We start from the raw sequence: 20,091 nt of genomic DNA on the forward strand, positions 1-20,091 counted from the left end.
AGGCCACTTCTCCATTACTACAATTAAAAATCAGGGTTTCCCATCAGGCAAAGTGATAGGGATTTCATCCGATTAAAGCAAATGGCCAAGATTATCTATCTTAAGGTGGGTACCAGGCCCAAGAACTCAGCAGGTGGGAGTGGATGAGCGCAACCTAACATATGAGTGTGGGGCAAGGAGGTTCATGGGTTTTCTAGCACCTCAAAGGGGTTGGTGCTTGGGATGGCAAGTCACCTTTCTAAAAGAACCTTCAAATGTGATTGCCTCATCCATTACCCTAATGGAGTTGGAGGCGGCATTGAGTATGGTCTGCAGATGAGGACAGAAGATGCTGTCTCCACTTACCTACATCTTTGTTCTCTGTAAGTGATATGGAGCACTGTAAGAGAAAAAAAACAACCCAATCAGAACAGAAATCAGTACACAAATCTCATTAATTCCCCTAGTCAAGAACTCCTAAAATTTCTGCATCTGTCCTACAAGACCAACTGAAAAACCCTGCTTAATAGCAGAATGGTTTGTCACCCTGATCTGTGCGATACAAAAGTAAGTGGATCTGGGGGAAGCAAGCTTGGAAAAAGGTCCTAAAGGAGATGCTATAGGGTGTCCTTATCTAGCCCACAACATTTTAATGCAGCCGGGAGATGCCAACATGTAAAGGAGAAGAACAATCAGCAGAAGGCAACATTCTGCAAAAAGCAGAATAACTTCTGCAGGCTAAAGCAACAATAAACTGAAAATTAGAAGAGCAGGAGGAGATCCAAGGCCCCAAGCCCAGCAGCCACCTCCCCTCCCTGCTCTACAGAGTTATGAACAATAGGGATGTTCAACGTTTACAAAGTTATACAAGGGGCACTGGGGTGGAATTGCTGACCCTCCTCTCAAGTCAACAACACCAACAGAAGGGAGCGAAGAAGAGGTTTTTGTACAATGATGGGAAATTGCTCAAGCATTGGTAGGTTTGTCAGGGCCAAGCATAGCTCCAAATGTTGTAAGAACTGCAGGGTGCACTTGTCATCTTAAAGGGAAAGGAATGACATTAAAGTGACAGTAAGATTTGCCTGCTAAGTTTTCATCAGTGTGCTTCTATCACTTTATGGAAACCCACTGGAAAAACAGCTGGACCAAGTGATAAATGAGACTGAGAGCAGGCGAGGGAACATAAAACAGAAAGGAATGGCTGGAGTGGCTGATTTGGAAAGTTGACCCTTGTTGCCCTTGTGGCTTTTCCCAGCCGTTAGTTAGTCACTTCTAAGTGAGCTAAACAGACAAACACTGTCAGATCAAGAGCAGGGGAGTGAAGTGAAACAGGAAGAATATGCTTTATCATTCTTAACTAAGGAGGATCCCATTCACTTTGAGTCTTTCTGGCCACTGGGTGCCACCTGTGAGTCATCCTTTCTATGCTCCCATTCTCCCCAGAGCTCCTGAAGGCAGTTTCTTTCCTGCACACTGCAATGTGACTTTTTAATTCTTCCTCTGGGGGCTTCTGATGCCCAATGGCCTGAGAAGTCACTGCACTCATGAGTCCTGTGCTGAAAGACATTCCTGTACAATCCAGACCATTTTTCTGTCATTACCTGGATCCTCAAGTGGCTCCCCTGCCCTGGTCTCTCATGCATGTCAGCTGTTTCAGTAGTGCCCATAACACCCCATGCCATGGTAGCTGTTCTAACTGCAGTGGATGTTAGACTGTTCCAAATCCCAACTCCCCACTGCAAGAAGTCATGGTCCAGTACAGAATAGAGCACACACATCAGAATAGAAGGTAAACAGTGGTGGTGAACCAGAAACCAGCCCACAGATTTAGCATTAAGGAATGGGAGGGGGGAGGTAGATGTGTAAAATGCCCTTCACCTCTGGATACCTGGGGAGAACCTGTCCCCCAAAGCACAGCTTGCAGAACATGCAGGAACCTTTGCACCTTGAAATCCCATGTCAAGCTCCAATCCAATATGAGGGCTTAGGGTCATCACACTGCATAACGTGCAAGTAATCTCATAAGGCACATTCAGGAAAAATGCACACTGATTAGCACTGTAAGCCTGCCATGCTAGAATGAAACAGTTCCTGTGAGCCATGTTCTTCGTGCACACCTTCCTTCTTCCTAACTAGAGCTTTAAGGTGGCCATGAACCTGGTTCAGTACAAACCTGGCAGGCTGCCTTAAATCACGACTAACCTAGAGATCAACCAGGCTTTAAATAGGGGCTACGTAACATCCTGAACAAAGCTAGGCACATACTATGATGGAGGTTTCTTCCCAGCCACGTCTCCTGCTGTCCATGCAGCAGTAAAAGTGGGAGTTGGTGTGGAGATGTCCATGTTTTAATTGCATTAGCAGGCTCAGGATGGAGCACGTAACGCCAGCTCCAGACAGAAAGCGCCAAGGAGAAAAGAAAATAATAGAGAAGGGAAGTTAAAAACAGCCCAGCCTCCTTGCTCAGCTTGACTATTGGACAGGCTTTGCCTACATTCCGTTCTCTCGGCTTTGTTATAAACGCAGCAGCCCTTTGATGAGCGGGCCGCAGTGTGAGCGAGGGTTGAGCACTGCTTTCCCACATCCCAGAGAGCTGGGCTGAGGCCCCTGGCACTCACACAAAGAGTGCAGGGACTTTCGCTACTGAAGACTTTGCGCGGGAATAAATAAAACATAGCTAAATCTCATCAGAACAAAAGAGGTGGCACAAGATTGTGTGGCACTGCCCCTGGTACCATAGAAACAGGGAAGGGGAATCCCTGGGCACTGCCTGGGGGTATTAAAGGGGAACGAGGATGCCCAAAGACCACCCACTCCACTGCCTTGGAAGGTGAAATCTGGGATGTACCCAAGCCCCAAACTTCCTCCAGCTCCTTAAATGCCTCTGGACAGACTCAGAGACACCCCCTATTCCAACCCAGTAAGAGGCCCAGACCAAATCGCTCCAGATGTGCTCTCAGGGCCCCAGGGATAATGTCAGGAATGTTGCATTTTAGTGAATCTGACTTTCCCACAAGCCGGCAGGGACCCTTTTTCCTGTCTGGGGCTTGGGGACAGCACACAGGAAGAGGTACTTAACCATTTCATTTCTGCTCAAGTTTCTCACATGCCTCCCCATGGTTGTAGATGGGAAAAAGAGAAAAGCTGGGCTGAAAATGGCTGGCTAGTCATTATACGTGCTTCCACCCCAATGGATCCATGTTTGGCAAGCATCAGCCAAACTCTGTACATACTCTGCAACCCTATAATTGCTTAGACCTCCTTTGGTGCACAGCCAGCTCTGGTAAGGTACTGGAACAGGTACACATAGCTGGTTTAACAGCATACAGCCATGGAAAGGAAAAAAAAAAAGTCCCTTGCCTGATAAGCCCTACCCTGTTTCAACTTCTGGAGGACCCTTCCCCTCTTTCCATTGCTCCCTATTTTTTCCTCCTGTCGCTTCCCTTGCAATCCTCCCACAGGCTCTGACTGTCTCTCAACCTCAAGAAGTTAAACCACATTCTTGGAACCCAGAGTGTTTGGTCCATTTTGAGGGATTTCTAGAAATTCTTCTGTCACTTGTTATGTGAAACACAAACACAGGGAGTACAAGACAAAACCAGGACACCGCAGTCCCTATTCCAGCCCCTTAGTCTGTTGTTGGAAAAAACAGAGAGAGGTGGTGTCCTCTGTCCCTTCTACTTCCTGGAAGTACAGCAGTTCCCAGGACTGTGTTGCCCATTTCTGCCCTCAGCTCTGGCACAGCACAAGAGCTGCCCTGGAATGAGCTCCTTCCCATGTGGCCATCTCCTGGGCAAGCACAGGCTATGGAGGTTTAGGGAGTTTTCTCAGCATTTGTAGATTCAAGTTTGCAACAGAATGAGTCTGATTACTGTTGCAGAGCAGGAAAAGGATTAACCCGGGTATGGGAGAAAGAAGGCAACATGGGTGGCTGTGAGCCCCATTCTAAAAACATGCAGAGCAAGAAAGAAACAGTACAAATGAGATTTTTCTGCAGGGTGCCCTGTGCAACCTCACACTTGGGCAATGTTACGATTAGACAATGCCAGATATTGGGAAAACAAGTGCAAGGGGCAATAAAAGGCCCTAAATGTGGGGTTAAGGCACTTGCCATTTCAAACAGGGAGCCCTTCCTAAAGTGAGAAGATTCAGGCAACCCCGGTCCTCTCCCCAGACCCAACACAAGCCTTAAGCACTAGATTACCAAGAAAGCATGAACTCCAAAAGCATTGCCTTCAATCAAAGGGATTCACTTATTAACAAAACACTAGGGCTAGGGACAGAAGTTACACATAAACCAGTTCAAGTGATCAGAAACTGGCTTAAACCTGTAACAGAACAGAAACTCGCTGCACATGAACCAGTTTCAAAATGGCTGAAACTGGTTTAAGATAAACCTGGTTGAATGTAGTAGCAGACTTAGCTGATTTGGGTCAAACCGGTTTATGAAACTCCTGTCCCACAGGCCTTCCTGGTTCAAGTTAAATCAGTCCCAAGGCATCCCAGCATGCTTTGCAGCCCTGGGCTGGGCTGGGCTGTGCTGTGCTGTCTGCTCCTGAGAGCAGCTCTTGCCCTGCTCCTCTGCTCCCTAGCTGGAGCAGTGAGGGCTGGCTGAGGGGGCAAGCCCAGCTGGGGATGCAGCCCAGTCTACAAGAGAGGGACTGCCCCCCCAGCCAAACCCCGTCTGGGGTCTCGGGCAAGGGAGGGGAGTTAAAACACCCCTTCCCCTGCTCAAACTTACTGCTGGCTGCAACAATGGACTATAAATAGCAGAGGCACCTGGAAGCAAGAAGAGGAAGTGATGCAGTGCAAGTGATACCTGCAGAATCCTGCTGCTGTGATTTTGGACTGCAAATCCCAACTTAGACTAACCTGCAAAGACTGAATCGATTCAGCTTCAGGCTTTTTGACTGTCCGTACTCAGCCTAGATGAAGACAAGTCAATCTAAAATGCAATCTAAGTATTGGGGTGCTGATGCTTGTGCCCTACACAAATTCCCTCTCTCAGGTGTTCCACCTCCTACTATTCACCCTGCAGTTCCAGAGGCTGGGATTACTCTACATATGCCTAATTTAAACTAAAACTAACTCTTATGGCACCTTGTCCAGAAAAGAATATAAAAGAACTTTCCAGAGCAAATTCCCCCTCCACCCATGAGCAAAGCCTTTGAAGTTTGAATAGAACCCAGTGGTTTTATCTGAAGAACTTTTTCAAGTCTCACTTTTACCAAAGCTTCACTCCTTATGGGTCCCCTTGAGAAGCCAGCCCATGTTCTTTTTCCTGCTTTGATGCCCAGGGAGACATGTATACCTGCTGTTCTGAATATAACCCAAAGCCTGTGAATTCCTGGAGGCTAGTAGTCAGCTCTGATCCTGATCCACTGTGTGGTCATAGGAAAAAATCACTATACTGGTTTGTGCCTTTGTTACTCTATGGGGGACAATGAAGATTAATGAGCCCTTGCAAAGTAGTTTGGAAACCGAAATAATTGGACACTTGCTAAGCATCATTAATGAACTTTACAAATACCATTTTTAGTTCAACATTTCTGAAATCTGCATTGCCACTTGGTGGTGATAGTAGCATATTCACTCTTTTCACCACTGTCCATCGACCATTCTAGCCCCATATTAGGTACTCGTCAGAAAGGATTTTAGCATACTCCCTATCAGTCTGAAATCCCTGAAACCTTCATATCCCATGTCCCCACAATTACACATACACATCTGTTATTCTATTGTACATGATGCAATACTGTACCATATATCTCAAATCAAAACAGCATATTTAGAAAGACAGAGTGGTATATTATCAAAAACTTAGATGAAGGATTAAGCCCAAACCAAAACTAGCTGATGCTATACAAACAGTTGGCCCAGGAAATTAAAAACGAAGGGCCTCTGGCTTCTGTCCCTCTATTATCATTCTACATGCAGTTTTACAGATTTATGGCACTATAACTAACACCAGAATTTGGCTATAACTGTTGTGACATAGATGGCATAAGCCCACAAACATTTCAGTGCCACCCACCTCTGTTCTTCACTGTGAACTTAATGTACTGCTTGGGGGGAGAGGCAGAGAAGAAAAACAAAATGATAGTAAATTGCATTGTGTAAACCATAGAGGAGAAATCAAACATACATGAGGTCTGCAAAGGGGCAAGGCTGAACACAGAGCAGAACCTGCACACTGTGTCTTTACCAGTTCCAGGTCCACAGCCTGGGATTAACTATAGCAAAGGGCTCTCAAGCATTTATACCCATTTATGTGAATACATATATGCCTGTGTCTGCCCATGAAGAATATGTTTAGCTGGGATCATCCTACCAAGGCTGTGAGTGACTGCAGCCAATGTGAGGGAGGGGAGAGATTTTTTTTAAATAGCTAATATCCAAAATAAGAGGAAGGGTGAGGGGGAGATTTCCTCCAAAAATAAAAGTCAAAGAATTTTCTGTTTCATTTTTTTTTAATTAAAAAAAGAAAGCAGAGACTAATTTGTAGAGAATGGAGACAGCAGAGATGGGATTGTTCCAAGTAACAGTCACCAGATCAGGAAGGGGCCCAGAGGGGGCTGAACCCCAAACACAGCACCATGCCACGTCCTACACGGCCCAGACCCACCAATAGCAACGACTCAAGGGTAGTTTCATTTACATGTTGGCAGCACGTGTATATGGCTTCTCAGTTACTAAATTTTAAACACTGAACCAGCCTGCATCTGTATGCATGTATAAACCCAAGTCCCTGCCTATAGCCACAAAGTGTGTACCTGTAGGCATGAACTCATACATGCAAGAGAGAGAGAGAGAGAGAGTGCGCGTGCGCACGTGTGTGTGTGTGTGTGTGTGTGTGTGTGTGTGTGTGTGTGTGTGTGTGTGTATTGGATGCCTGCACCTACACATACGATTTTCAGCTGTGCTCAATCTCCAGCCGCTCTTGCATTTCTCATGGTAGCTGCTGAGCATTGGACAGTTTGAAAATCTGGCTAACAGCACGTGCACTAATAATTTGTATAACGTCCTCCTGTGTGTACTCTATTTGCACTTAACCCAAATGCATCTGTGTGCACATGGACACAGATGCACTGGAAACGTGTGGCTCAAATGAATGCCAGCACCAATACCCACACTCTCATACTCCCAGCAACACCTCTTCCCGTCCTGTCCCATCCCATCATCCCCTGTTCCTGGAAATTAATTAGGAGTCAGAAAACCTGCACAAGATTCAAATGGACAGTTTCTTACCTTTGATTGTCTGCAGAAACAAGAGAAGAAAAAATCCCATAATGGCATGATGGGGAGGGTGAAATGTGTCGCCTAATGCCCCCCACGCCGGTAGCTATCACGGGGAGCCCCTCCCCCCAGGCCCGGGGGGGGGGGGGGGGGGGGGGGGGGGGAGCCCCTCCTCAGCTGATCTACAAGTGGTTCTTTACAGTGCAGAGCTGTTGGACAGACGCTCAGCTAAGAGAAGCTGCAGTGGTACAGAGAAAGAGGGAGGGAAAGGAGGAGGGAGCAATGCCTAGGAGGCGGGACAGAGGATTCAAACCTCTGCCGTTATTCCTCTGGCTAGGAGCAGGGAAGCTGGCCCAGATGCCAACTGAAACCCGACATTGAAAAAGACACAGGTTCTCCTCCTTGTCTTCATTACATCATTCAGTATTTCACATTCCTGTCGGCCAGAGCGTGTGCAAAGGGAAACGGGGAACAACGCAGCACAAGAAGCAAGAGCTTCAGCGGCAAAAGCACACGTAGGGCATCAGAAATCCCAACTCCAGCTGGTTTAGATTTTCACTCTCCATCCCCCCTTTCCAGCTTATTAGTACCGGGGCAGGGAATGCAGCACAATATGTTCCCCAATAAGGAATAAAAAGGGCTCTCTACTATCAGTTTCATCCCCAGATCTTCTTTGCTCCTGACCCCAGACCCCATAAAGACTCAGCCACTGCCAGGTTCAGGGAGGGTGTGAAGGAACTGGGCTGCTCAAGAATACATTTTTACAGAGCAAACCATGCCTGAGAAGCAAAAACACTAACATTAATTGCAGCTCAAACTACAACCAGGAGATCTACGCAGCTGTCATCTCCTGTGAACAGATTGTAAGCTGCCCAATTGGCCAAACCATGTTTCCACAAGTCACTTGGCAAATAGCAAACCCACCTATAAAAAGAAATACCAGTTCTAAAGAATGGGGCCCAGAGCTCATGATAAATTGCATATGGGCAGGCCCATGTGTCCACCGAGAACTCAAGAGCAGGATCGGGACCCATACTATTGGCTATGAGCAGCCTACCCAGCTCTCTACAGGAACAAGATGTGTTATACATCTTAAAACCCCAGTGGAAGCTACCTACAGCAGCTGAAAACTCTTCCAAACACCATGGGGTGCTGTTGACTATTAGGTGACTTAGAAGACCTGCTAATGTTCTGATCATGTCACAAATGCTATGGGAATCTATGGCAGAGTCCCCCAGCCCACCCCCAGATCTGGACAGGATCTGATTTGGAATCTGCTACAGAATGCTCCAAGAGCAACTTTCTCCTCCCTTTCCTTGGCTCTCTTTAGATTTCCATTTGCTTTGTCTGTGCGAGTGGCACTGAAACTCCAACTACCCTGGGTACCATAGCGACCATGAAATCACTGCTCAGGCTGAAGGGACAAGAGGAATGCCAAGAAAAGTAGCAAAGGAACTAATAAAACCCACCCTCCTGCTCTACACCAATTGGCCTGTGTTGGCAGAAGCCACGCAGAGACCACAGACTGCACGGGCCACGCAGACTGAACATGGGGACATGCTGAGGTGCAAAGGAGCTCTTCTCTGCACTATGCAGGGGGATAAAAGTTCTAGGTAGAAAAGCCTTACTGGGTCCCAGAGTCCACCCTGGAGTCAATCAGCACTTCCCTTATTTGTTCTGAAGGGAGTCAAATTTTGCATTTCTTTTTATGGCAGATAAAGAGGAGAGACTGCTCCAGGATTTCCGCCATTCCCTTCTCCCCCTCTGCAGGCCCCTTAATGGCCCCACAAGATGGAATGTCAACTGTGCCTGAACCTGACAGTCAACCCCAGGTGGTCACTCAAATACAAGGTGAGGTCCCAGCCCACCTGTGTCTCTGCAGGCTCTCCCCAAAAACACCCGGCCCCATTAGCCTGGAAGGCCATGGACCCAGGCCCAATCTTACAAGAGGAGCTTGGGTCTCTTCCATGTGAAGACAAAAGAACAGTCTCTTCCCTGTCAGGCATCCATTTTTAAGGTTTGAACATCCGTAGCAACACACTCCGGGCTCACAGAATACAAACTGTAAGATAATAGACAAGTAGGGCTGTGCGAAGTGTTGGGTGCCGATTCAATTCGGAGGATATTTGGCCCGATTCAGCGCCCAAATCTCCAAGACTAATCAGGAGACTAATAAAGAGGTCCAAATTGATTCGAAGCTCTCCAAATCGATTTGAAAAAATTCAGAGAGCTTTGGAGATTTGGGCAGTCCTCACTGGCTGCCGCTGGGAGCTGGACCCAGACTCCATGCTGGTAAGTAGGGGGCATGGGAGCTGGAGGAGGGGGAGGGGACCCCCCACCAGGCCCCATTCCCTGCCTGCTCCCCCAGTCTCCCTGAGCACCCCCCAACCCCCACCCGCTCTCCCAGCACCACCATGCTCCTGCTCTTTACAAAAAAAAGCCCCCACTCACCGGATGCTGTCAGGCAGGGGAGCTATCCCCACTGCCCCGTGCTGCATGGGGGGCTCTGCCACGAGCTCCCCCCAACCCCTGCCCACTTTCCCAGCCCCTTCTTTCCCCATCTCCCCCCCAGTTGCCCTGCCCAGCCCCAGCTCCTGGTTCTTTAAAAAAAAAAAAAACCCCTGCAACCCCCCGGCTGCTGCAGCAGCCGGGGGGTTGCAGGGGTTTTTTTTTTTTTTAAAGAACCAGGAGCTGGGGCTGGGCAGGGCAGCAAATCTCCAAATCAGATTCAGCCAAATCTGATTCGGGACAGTGACTCGAATCACTACCCCCCCAAATTGGCTGAATCGGAAGCAAATACTAGCTGCTTCACGCAGACCTACAAATGAGCTCCTTGTCCACTCATAAGCTCATTTGGCCCTGTTTGCACCCAGTTAGGATCAAGGCCCTGCCAACCAACACAAACAGAAGCAGCAGGTCAGAAATGTCCTGGAACATGACAGTAAAAGGCCCGCTGGGAAGAAGCGAGCCAAAGTTGATGGAGCAGCTGCCAGCTGGACGGAGGACAGCCCTTCAAGAATATGATGGCCCAGATCCCTTTGTACCACCCAGGTCCCTAGGCTGCACCCCTCTGTGTCCCCTTTCCCATTACTGTCTGCCTAGCTGCACCCGAGGAACACTGGCTCCTGAATGTACAGTGGACAAGGGCCTCCTCTGGAAAGACATAATGTTCTGGCCCACTGCCCTGCGGCACTGAACATTTTTCCCCTAACAAACATGCAGAGCATGTCACTGTCAGGCATCCGTCCCAGCTGCTGCCCCTCCATCTTCCCCTTGCCAATTCCCAGGACTCTTCAGCTCTCCTTTTGGGGCTGCTACCAGTGTTGGCACTGGTCCAGCCCCCCTGTGGTGTTCCCTGGTTTGCTGCTCCCAGTTCAGCAAGGGGTGTGCCACATAAAAAACCTAAAGCAATAGCTCTGACCATTCTGTCTTGTTTTCCTACAATCAGATTTTTATAGCTGAGAAGACCTTTTGGTCCCAGGGAGGCAGGCTCCCTTTGCCCAATGCAGCAACCCCTGACACTTGCACTCTTCTTCGCTTCATGCAAGGTTCACCAATGTGCGTTACATCCAGAGGCACGTTAAAAAAAGGCAAAACCAAAAAAGCCTCTGGATTCTTCCCACACTGCCTCAAGGACATTTCAGTGAAGGAAGAGACAGTTTGGGAAGCTTATGTCAAAAAATCTCTCTCCAGGCTCATTCTGTGCTGTCCACCAGAATTTTACAACTGACAGGTAAGTCTCTTGTGGTCTGAGCCGGTGGATACAACCACTTTCACCCTGCCCTTTGGCCTATGAACTTCTGCACACAAAAAAATTAATAGCTGTTTTAGCTGTACCTCACAAAATTTCCCCTTGTTACCCATTTACCACAGAGCATCAGCAGCAGGGGATGCCGCAGGACATGGGGGAGCATCAGCAAGGCTAGAGCTAAAGGCTGGAATAACAGAGGCTACCGCAGGTCAGCTGCCTGGGCAGAGCTGAGGGGCAAGACTGGGGGTCAGAGGCCAGGGGACAGATACATCCTTACGGAGCACCTACTCTCCATGAGGGTCTCTACCACAGGCAGCATGTCCATGCATAACATCTTTTCCTTGGGTTGCTGGGTTTCAGCCAAAATTTCCACAGGGACCATTCTTCCTTGAGAGCCTGCCTAGACAATCCTGTCCTAGCTCCTGACCTATTTTCCTCTGGTCCTTGTCCCTCTTTTAGTTAGGGTTAATTGGTTAATGGCTGTACTGCCCTGAGATGACAAAGTGCTGGTGGGGTGCTAATTTACGTTGGTTTTCCAGTTAATGCCTGCAAAATGTCAGCCACGTAGCCAAGATGCAGCTGTGAAGTATCAGGGAATAAAAGACAACTGCCCTGCTCCACACTGGAGGTCAGAAATCTCCCTCATGGAAGGGTGAGATTGGTGTAGCTTCAGAAGCATTAAGGTCTAGCCCTTTAGCTTTTGCTCATTTCATAAGTGGTTTAAATCCCTTTTGTGCTCCTACCCCAAAGTTTGTTGCAAGTAAAAAGAAGCCATCTCATTTTCAATACTCAGTAGCTAAAGGACTTAAGAGAAAACTGCCTATCTGAACTTCTATATAGTGCTGAGGCACCTTTATCTGGGCAACTAAGGTCACCCCAAAAAATTAAAAAAGCAGGTGATCCCAATGCCTCATGCAGAATAGCAGTACAAAATTCAGCCAAACAGTGCAACACCTCTGCTACAATGGGCCTCAAATACGTGGTCCACTGAAAGCACAGAAATAAAACTGGTTGTGCAGCTGAGGCTGGCAAGTGCTGCTTCCCAATAGTAGACAGTAAATGATGTCAGCACGTGAAGACCCCTTTGTCTCACTCATCTCTTGCACTTGCTGTCACTATAGTTATTGGGATGATATGACATGGGTGATTCCTATTATTTGTATTCCAGGGACACCTTAAGGGCTTATGTGAAGTCAGAGTCCACCTTAAACAGGAGACTCCCAAGAAAACTGTAAACTGTATAACCCTAAAGGTTTCTACACAGCTCAAATTCCACCTTGGTCTCACATGTTTACCAGGGATTACACCCCGTCCAAAACATCAGGGAGACACTTACTGACTGAATGTGCTGCAAGTAAACTACCCCCTTTCTGCTTTGCTCATGATATTGGGTATGGGTATTCTTGGTGGTAGGTACAGCATAATATTTTTCCATCAGCCATGAGGATTCATAGTTGCCTTCCAGTAGGCCTGCTGCCAGCACACTATTCCCGTACCATTGATGGACTATTATTATCACTGCCATTGCCCAAGAGCACTCAAGCAGGGTATTAATAACAATTAGAGGCTGGCAGCCATCCAGGCTCAGTTCTTCACTCTCAAGGCAGACAGCTGTCACCACTGGTACTGTCCTGAGGGCCAGTCCGAGTTCTGTTGGTGAACATGGGATGGCCGAAGGAGTGTGAACATTGGACTCACTGTTCCTCAGAAGTGGTGGCAGTTCCAGCAAGTCATTAACATGCAGTGATTTTCCACTTTCTGCTATGCAGAGACATTTCCCAGAGGTCAGGCTGAGTGGCTACTTGTGGAGCAAGCATGTGGTCTATTAGCATAGAGGGAACAGTAACGCTTTTATTTTAATAATGCAGAATTGATACGCTGGTGCCGAAAGGCTCAGGAATTGGAAGCAGAGAAGTGAAGAGTGTGATACTGGGGTGGCGGGCAGGGGGAGAAGTGAGGGAGGGAGAAGAAGTGTAAAACCTGATGCCTACGTGAAATGACATCCCTTGGGCCTTGTAGGGAAAATGCCTTTCCAGCAACAGTGTTTAACTCCTCCCATGCTAGATGTCCATGCCTTGCATCCACATCAAATCCCTGAGGCCAAACAGCCTGCTACAGGCCTTCACTGTGCCCTGAGCATTGGTAAGATTGGGGAAAGACATAGCTTATGAGTTTTGGGGGTTTTTTGGAAAAATATACATCTTTATATATACATAAAATATACACACACACACACACCCACCCCTTCTAGTCACCTTTCATCACATACCTTCACTCACACCACAAAACCCATAAACCCATTACAAAACACACACCTGCAGGCCCGTGCTCCCACGCTCCTGCCCACTAGCCTCCCTACCCTGAACACACAGTCCTGACATAGCTTGCATGTCCCACAAGGAAAGGCAGAGAGAATGGATAGCATAGCATAGTTTTCACATGGGCTCGAGTGCTGCACTGTCTGGGTCTCTATCAGGTGTGGCATAGGCAGCAGCTATGCCAGTTTTCCCTCTCACTCATCCCTGGTCCTTTTGCCTTTACAGGCAGGTCCTACAGTTCAGCTTCCATGGTCTAGACTCCTAGACCCTCCTTGGTCTCTTCTACGAGGCTGCCAACAAGGCAGGCAGGCTGCACTAGTTGTTTCTGTGACAAAGACATTGGTGCGCTGGGAACTTAACTGAGACACCCGCTCATTTTACACAAGCCTCTCACAGCTAAGAGGGATGGGTGATGCAGGCAGCCAGCATTCCCACCAGCTCAGAGCTCCTACCTCTCTTCCTGGCTTCCCATATTCTACCAACACAAATGGCACTTTCAGGTGGAATTTCAACACACTGGTTGGAAGTGCTGCTCTTAGAGGAGCTGGTTGGAAGGTCCCAGAGACTGGCAATCCCAGGACAGGAGAGCCATGATCATGCCCAAAACTACATAAACTCCCCTCTACAATGGAGTTAAGGCAGAAACTGGGCTCTGAATTCACACCACTGTATGTAGGGGTCAGTATGGAAGGCATCAGGGGACACAGAGAAGAACAAATATCATGTGAAGCTCATTAGGACATGTGCATCTGCTTCCTGCAACTCTAGCACAGCAACCCAGCAAAGCTGGGCAATTCAACGGGCTCTGCCTGTGCTTGCCACAAGTGTTCCTGGACCAACTATACCCTCCCCAACCCAGCGATCCAGCCAACTTCCTCACTGTTGCCACCGTCACAGCATTGCCCTGACATCCCAAACACTGACTCAACCACCTATTGCGGAACTGGCCTCTCAGACACAACTTCCTTCCCTCAGAAGCAGAGCATCTCCCCAAATCCAAGTGCCTTGGTTGACAAGCAGCATAGAAAATGCTCTCTGTTCCTGCTGGCTTGGGACATGCAGGGCTGTCTGCAACTTGACAAAAGGGGAAACTTGAAAAAGATCTCCCCAAATCCAAGTGCAACTTGATAAGTGTTATGAAAGTATTGCTGCAAAGCACGGTGCTTGGCCAAATACTCAAGTGCAGCAGCAGTGAAACCTCAGGTCCTTCGAGACCCAGTACCAGAGAGGAACTGAACCACGCAGAATGTATACTTGGCATCTTAAAGCTTTTCCCTCCCCTACAGAGCCACAATATGGGTGAGGTTTCATACCCACACATCATAAGGGACTCAGCGCAAAATCCAGGGATGCATAGCACATGAGTGAGTCCTCAAGCAAGAACACATGAGTACAGGGAGTATCAGAGCAGTTACAACTCAGCCTGGTGACTCCATGCCCTGGAGAGTCACAGTTAGATGCGCTTAAGGCTTTACCCTCCCACCTCATCTGTACCATGAACCATGGACACTGCTTTTTTTTCGTTCTTGCACTGTTTCTATTTTTTTTTAAGTGCCAAACTAGGTGGAAGATGTAGCCAATGAACCAAACACGCCCAATCATTCTTGGCAGAGATATGTGAAACTACTGACAGGATGGAGCCATGACATGCCAACTCTTCTCCAAACCATACACAGCTTGTTCAGACTTCTGGAGACAATGCCTAGCCACAATCCAGCATGTCACAGTCAAGGGAGTTAACCAGAGGAGAGAGACTTCTTCTTACCCCAAACAAGGGAATGAACAGATGACTCAATTTCCTTCACCTTTGACTTTCATCCAACTCCCCCTTCACATTTTCCTCTTCATCAGGAAATCGCCACAGACCTCTCCCATTTCTAAGTGGCTTTTGCACCTGCAAGGGTTTGCAACAGGCCTCTACCATTCCACCAGAGACTTAATATGGCGAGTTTCATGTCCAACTTTCATGAGCAGGTACAGGGTTATTTGCCAAGCCAGAGGCCAACAAGCTGTACCATTTTCAGGTTCCTCCATTTTTTTCTTAGAGAGTTCTTAATTAAAAATAAACTTCACAGGCATGCTACTGCCACTTACCGGTACCACCCTACCATATTGCAAGTAAACCAGTAACACGGATACTTTTAAACAAATCATTATCCATTCTAAACTGGCTGCTTTTGATCATAAGAGCAAACACTCATTTCTAACAAATGTATAATATCTTAGAGTGTACCTCATTTAGTGATTCATGTATTGTATACCAGCTTTTTCCTGCATAGCAAAAGGACAGCTACAGTCATTATCTCTAGACCTGAGCAATGCCTCTAGTACTCTCCAGTACTCTCCTTAAAGGGCCAGTGTCCCTCAGAAAGCAATTGGCTAAACTAATGATCACCATGAGTTAATACCCTGAGAAAAGAGGAGGCACTGAAACAAAGACTGTAAAATGATCAGTAGGAGAACAGCCTTGACAACTCCAACATAGACAGCAACTGATTCTAGGAGGTTATGGTCCAAAACAACTACACTGGAGGGGGAGGACAAGAAGAAAAGCCATTTAACACTGAAAGGAAGTTATTTCCACTAGGGTAGTTAGCATTCCTCCTTTGAAGGATGATAAGCAATCTCTTAGTACTTTTATTTTTTAAATAATGTACCTTTTACTGTGATAAGAACAAGGAAAAATATTCTGGCCCTTATCAATAAGTCACATTTAATTCATCCAGCAAATAATCTAGTTCTTTATTCTGCCACCACTCTACAAAACAGCCCTTTGTGCTGGACAGCTAAAAATGGCAGCAGGGAGAAAGAAATATGAAAGTCAGATCGGAATATGCACCAAAAACTGCTCCCGTGACAGCTCCAGCCTAGAAGAGCAGGAAATGGTGTAGAACTGGGCTGAGGGGCAGGACCTGTGGAGCCCCTGGCCCAGGCAGCAGTGGCAAACTCGGGTACATCATGAAAAGAGCTTCCCAGACCCTCTCCAGACATCTGGTGCTAAATCCAATCTTTTCGGAACAACAGCTACCCAGAGTATTTTTAAGCTTTAAATAAGAAAACGAAGTGTTGTTGCTATCAGGTTGCCCCATGTTGGCCAAAACCATCACGCAAATGCTGTCAAGAACCCAAAAGCTGCAGTTGCTCTTGTACAGATTTCGACTTGCTCAAGTCAAGTGCAGCTGCTGACACCAGGTGGCTCTCCGCAGCGTGCTTTTTCAAGTGCTGTTCAGCACAGGGAGGCATGGACTGCCCGAGCCATGTGCGTGCCCCGGGGCACCAAGACTTCTGCAAGTGGAAACCAAACGCTCCACAGGAAAACGCATCCCTCACTGAGCAAGTTCAAAATAAACAGGCAATTAGACAATTACTCAACCTCCACGTGTCAGCCCCCGTGCTGAAGAGAAACATTTTTCTGGCTCAGGCACCTTTACTTCGAATTTAACCCTTTGGGACAAGGGATTTAACACAGAGATTTCCCTGGGTGGTGAGAAGAGATGAACAGGAAAAAAAATCCAAGAGTTCTGCTCACTGTTACAACCAAGTCACCTGATTTTTAAAGGCTCTTCCAGATGAAACTGAGGTATGTGACACTATGTTCTCACTCTACTTGTCTAGAGCACCAGCAACTCCCAGGAGGTATCCAGTTTCAAATGTTGATAACATTGCCCCTTTTGCAATTTTAAATGTTAGAGCTCAACCCAAAGATGAACTTGTTTTGGAAAAAGTCTGAGTAAAGTCCATTTCCCCTGTTGCAAGTTTGCAAGGTGACAAAAATATATATCCAATCTCCTTAAAAAAAAAAACCAAAAACAAAAACCAAAAAATTTCCTGTTATACAAAGGTCAAGAGCTTTGTATGTGAAAAACATAGCTTTTATTTAACTGATACAAATAATTAAAAGAAAAAACAAACCAAACCAAACCCCCTCATGACTACACTAACCCTCACTCAACCAAAACTGTCCCAGAAGCTAGTCCTCTTGAACCAAGGTCCTGAGCTTTTGGCTAAAATGTAATGCAAAATACAAAAAATCAAAAAAAAAAAAAATCAAAAAAAAAAAAAATCAAGTAAATAAAATTTGTCGGGCTTCCGTAAAGACACTATTTATAAGCTCCTTAAAATAAATAATACTGAATCAGTTACATCGATGTGATTTTGTTCTATTTCACCAAGCAAACTATTCCGTTGCAGCTAGGGTACACTGATAGATTTTTTGGGCAGATACCGATGGCTTTTTTTGTTGTTGTTTAAATGAGCCATATCGGCCAATACCAATCCAATTGCCAATACGGAATGTCTCAAAGCCAAAAAGGAGGCGTACATCCAATGGAAGGGAGGGGCCATCACCAAGGAAGATTATACCTCCATTGCTCAAGATTGTAGGAAGGCTAAGGCTAAGGCGGAGATGGAACTGGGACTAGCGACCCGGATCAAGGACAACAAGAAGTCCTTTTTTAAATACATAGGAGGTAAAAAGGTGGTACCGAGTAATGTGGGGCCTCTGCAGGACACGCTTGGAAATCTGGTGGTCGCACCAGATGACAAAGCTAACCTCTTTAACAGATTTTTTGCTTCCATTTTTCTGAGCAGGGACAGGGACATCCCCCCACACTGGGATCCCAGACGGACCCAGGGGAGGCGAAGCCAGGCCCAGGGTCAGTGAGGACCTAGTCAGGGAACTTCTGAAGGGACTGGACATGTTCAAATCTGATGATCTCCACCCCAGAGTGCTGAGGGAATTGGCAGAGGTCATTGCGGGACCCCTGGCACAGCTTTACGAGCACTCGTGGTGCTCTGGTGAGGTGCCAGAGGACTGGAAAAGGGCCAAAGGGAGGAGAGAGAACCCAGGAAACTATAGGCCCATTAGTCTTACCTCGTTCCTGGGGAAGCTCTTTGAAAAAATTATCCAGGAGCACATCTGCGAGGGACCAGCAGGGGAGATTATGCTTAGGGGCAACCAACATGGGTTCATTAGAGGCAGGTTCTGTCAGACCAACCTGGTTGCCTTCTATGACCAGGTCACAAAAGCCTTGCACGCAGGTGTCGCGGTGAACATAGTCTTTCTGGACTTTAGGAAGGCCTTCGACACCGTCTCTCACCCCATTCTCATTAAAAAATTAGGCAACTGTGGTGTCAACGTCTACAAAGTCAGATGGGTCGCAAACTAGCTGGAGGGCCACAGCCAGAGAGTGGTAGTGGATGGGTCATTTTCGACCTGGAGGGATGTGGATAGTGGGGTTCCCCAGGGCTCAGTCCTCAGGCCCGCACTGTTCAACATCTTCATCAGTGACTTGAATGAGGGGGTGAAAAGCACCTTGTTCAAACTCGCGGATGACACTAAGATGTGGGGGGAAGTGGGCACACTGGAGGAGAGGGACAGGCTGCAACTAGATCTGGACAGGTTACAGAGGTGGGCAGATGAGAATAGAATGGGTTTCAATACGGACAAGTGCAAGGTACTGTACCTGGGGAGGAAGAACCAGCAGCATACCTACAGGGCCCTCGTGGCAAAGAGGGAGTGGAGCTGGAGCTGGGGCAGAGGTAAGCACTGCACAGCCAGGGTGGGGCGTAGCATGGAGCCATGGCTCGTCCCGGGGGGAGCAGCTCCCTCCACTGCATGCACCCCAGGAGGGCATGGGGGGCACGTTCTCCCAGGATTTATGCATGGGGCAAGGGCAGGGTGCCGCTGTGCACTGGGAGAACCAGGGCTCTTCCTGGCTGGGGGGCTGGGCTGGACTGGGCTGCAGTGGTGCTGGGAGTGGGGCTAGAGCAAATTTTTTGGGGAGTGGCTGTAACCCCCCTCTCCCCCCCATAGCCCTGCTCCCAGAGACAGCTCCACTCCCCCTCTCACTGCAAGGGCCTCAGTCTGCACTCCCCACATCCCTTCCTTCCCCTACAACAGATTTACCAGCCGGACACTGCTCTGCAAGCTGTCAGGCTGGCCATGTGTATGCTGTGGCTGCACACATGCATGCATCATTTATCAGTGAAATTATCAGCCATATCAGCCAAAAAAAAGGCAATTGCAGAAAATGTCAATTTTCATTTTATTGGTGCCAATACAATATGGACTGATGTATCGGTGCACCTCTGCCTGCAGCTATCATGTGGATAACTCAGACATCCACAGTGGGAATTTTACATCGGTATAGGATACAGATTCAAACCCTAGATGACTATAGTTTTGACTCTGTTGGCATATAGAAAGGAGGATGGAATCAGGAGAGTTGTGTGCGTTTTAAAGAGCACTTGCATGTCCTGCTTTTTTATACAAGGCTCAGTATGAAACGTCTGAAATGTCCTACATTTTCATTTCATCAATAAGGATAAGCCTGTTTTAATAATTACAAAAGGGCTTGTTCAAGACTTAGTGCAATAGCAAGTTGAATATGATCCATTTACCCGGAGTACTCATGATGAACAGTGCCTATGGTGAAGATGCAAAATCAAATGAGTATAGCCGCTGTCAAAGTAACTCTTTTGTCGAAGTCAGAGCTGATGACATTTGCTCAGCATTTCATGATACACTGACTCAAAACACTACACTTGGAAAAAAAGAAAACCTCCACTCAAAGAAAGATGCACATTATTTTTGGCTCAGTAGCCAGCAGCAACAATTTAAAAAATACACGCTACCCTGGTTTGTGCAACTGTTTTGCAACCCTTAAAAAAATAAATTACCAACAGCACAAACGTGCCAGGTTTGAGATCCTGAGAATACAACTCCTTAGTCTGAATCACTTTTGTCCCTTCCTTGGGGGCAAAAAAGAAAAAAACCCAACAACATTAAAAAGGGATTGGGGGGGG

At 47.3% G+C, this 20,091-nt stretch overlaps 1 protein-coding gene across 6 annotated transcripts in view; it reads right to left on the reverse strand.

The window, feature by feature from the left end:
- The window catches only part of STARD8 (StAR related lipid transfer domain containing 8), a 117,487-nt gene that overhangs the window by 81,813 nt on the left and 15,583 nt on the right, over nucleotides 1-20,091 (reverse strand). For 4 of the 6 annotated variants that reach the window (XM_014518451.2, XM_025200099.1, XM_025200100.1 and 1 more), the window contains one exon: nucleotides 346-379. In XM_014518451.2, the coding sequence (XP_014373937.1) occupies nucleotides 346-379 (34 nt within the window). Of the gene's footprint in view, nucleotides 1-345; nucleotides 380-7,227; nucleotides 7,332-20,091 lie in introns of those variants that run through there. The other 2 variants (XM_006020497.3, XM_025200102.1) reach the window with 2 other exon arrangements.

Source organism: Alligator sinensis, unplaced genomic scaffold (genome assembly GCF_000455745.1).
Source record: "Alligator sinensis unplaced genomic scaffold, ASM45574v1 scaffold809_1, whole genome shotgun sequence".
In the NCBI taxonomy this organism is placed as follows: Eukaryota; Metazoa; Chordata; order Crocodylia; family Alligatoridae; genus Alligator; species Alligator sinensis.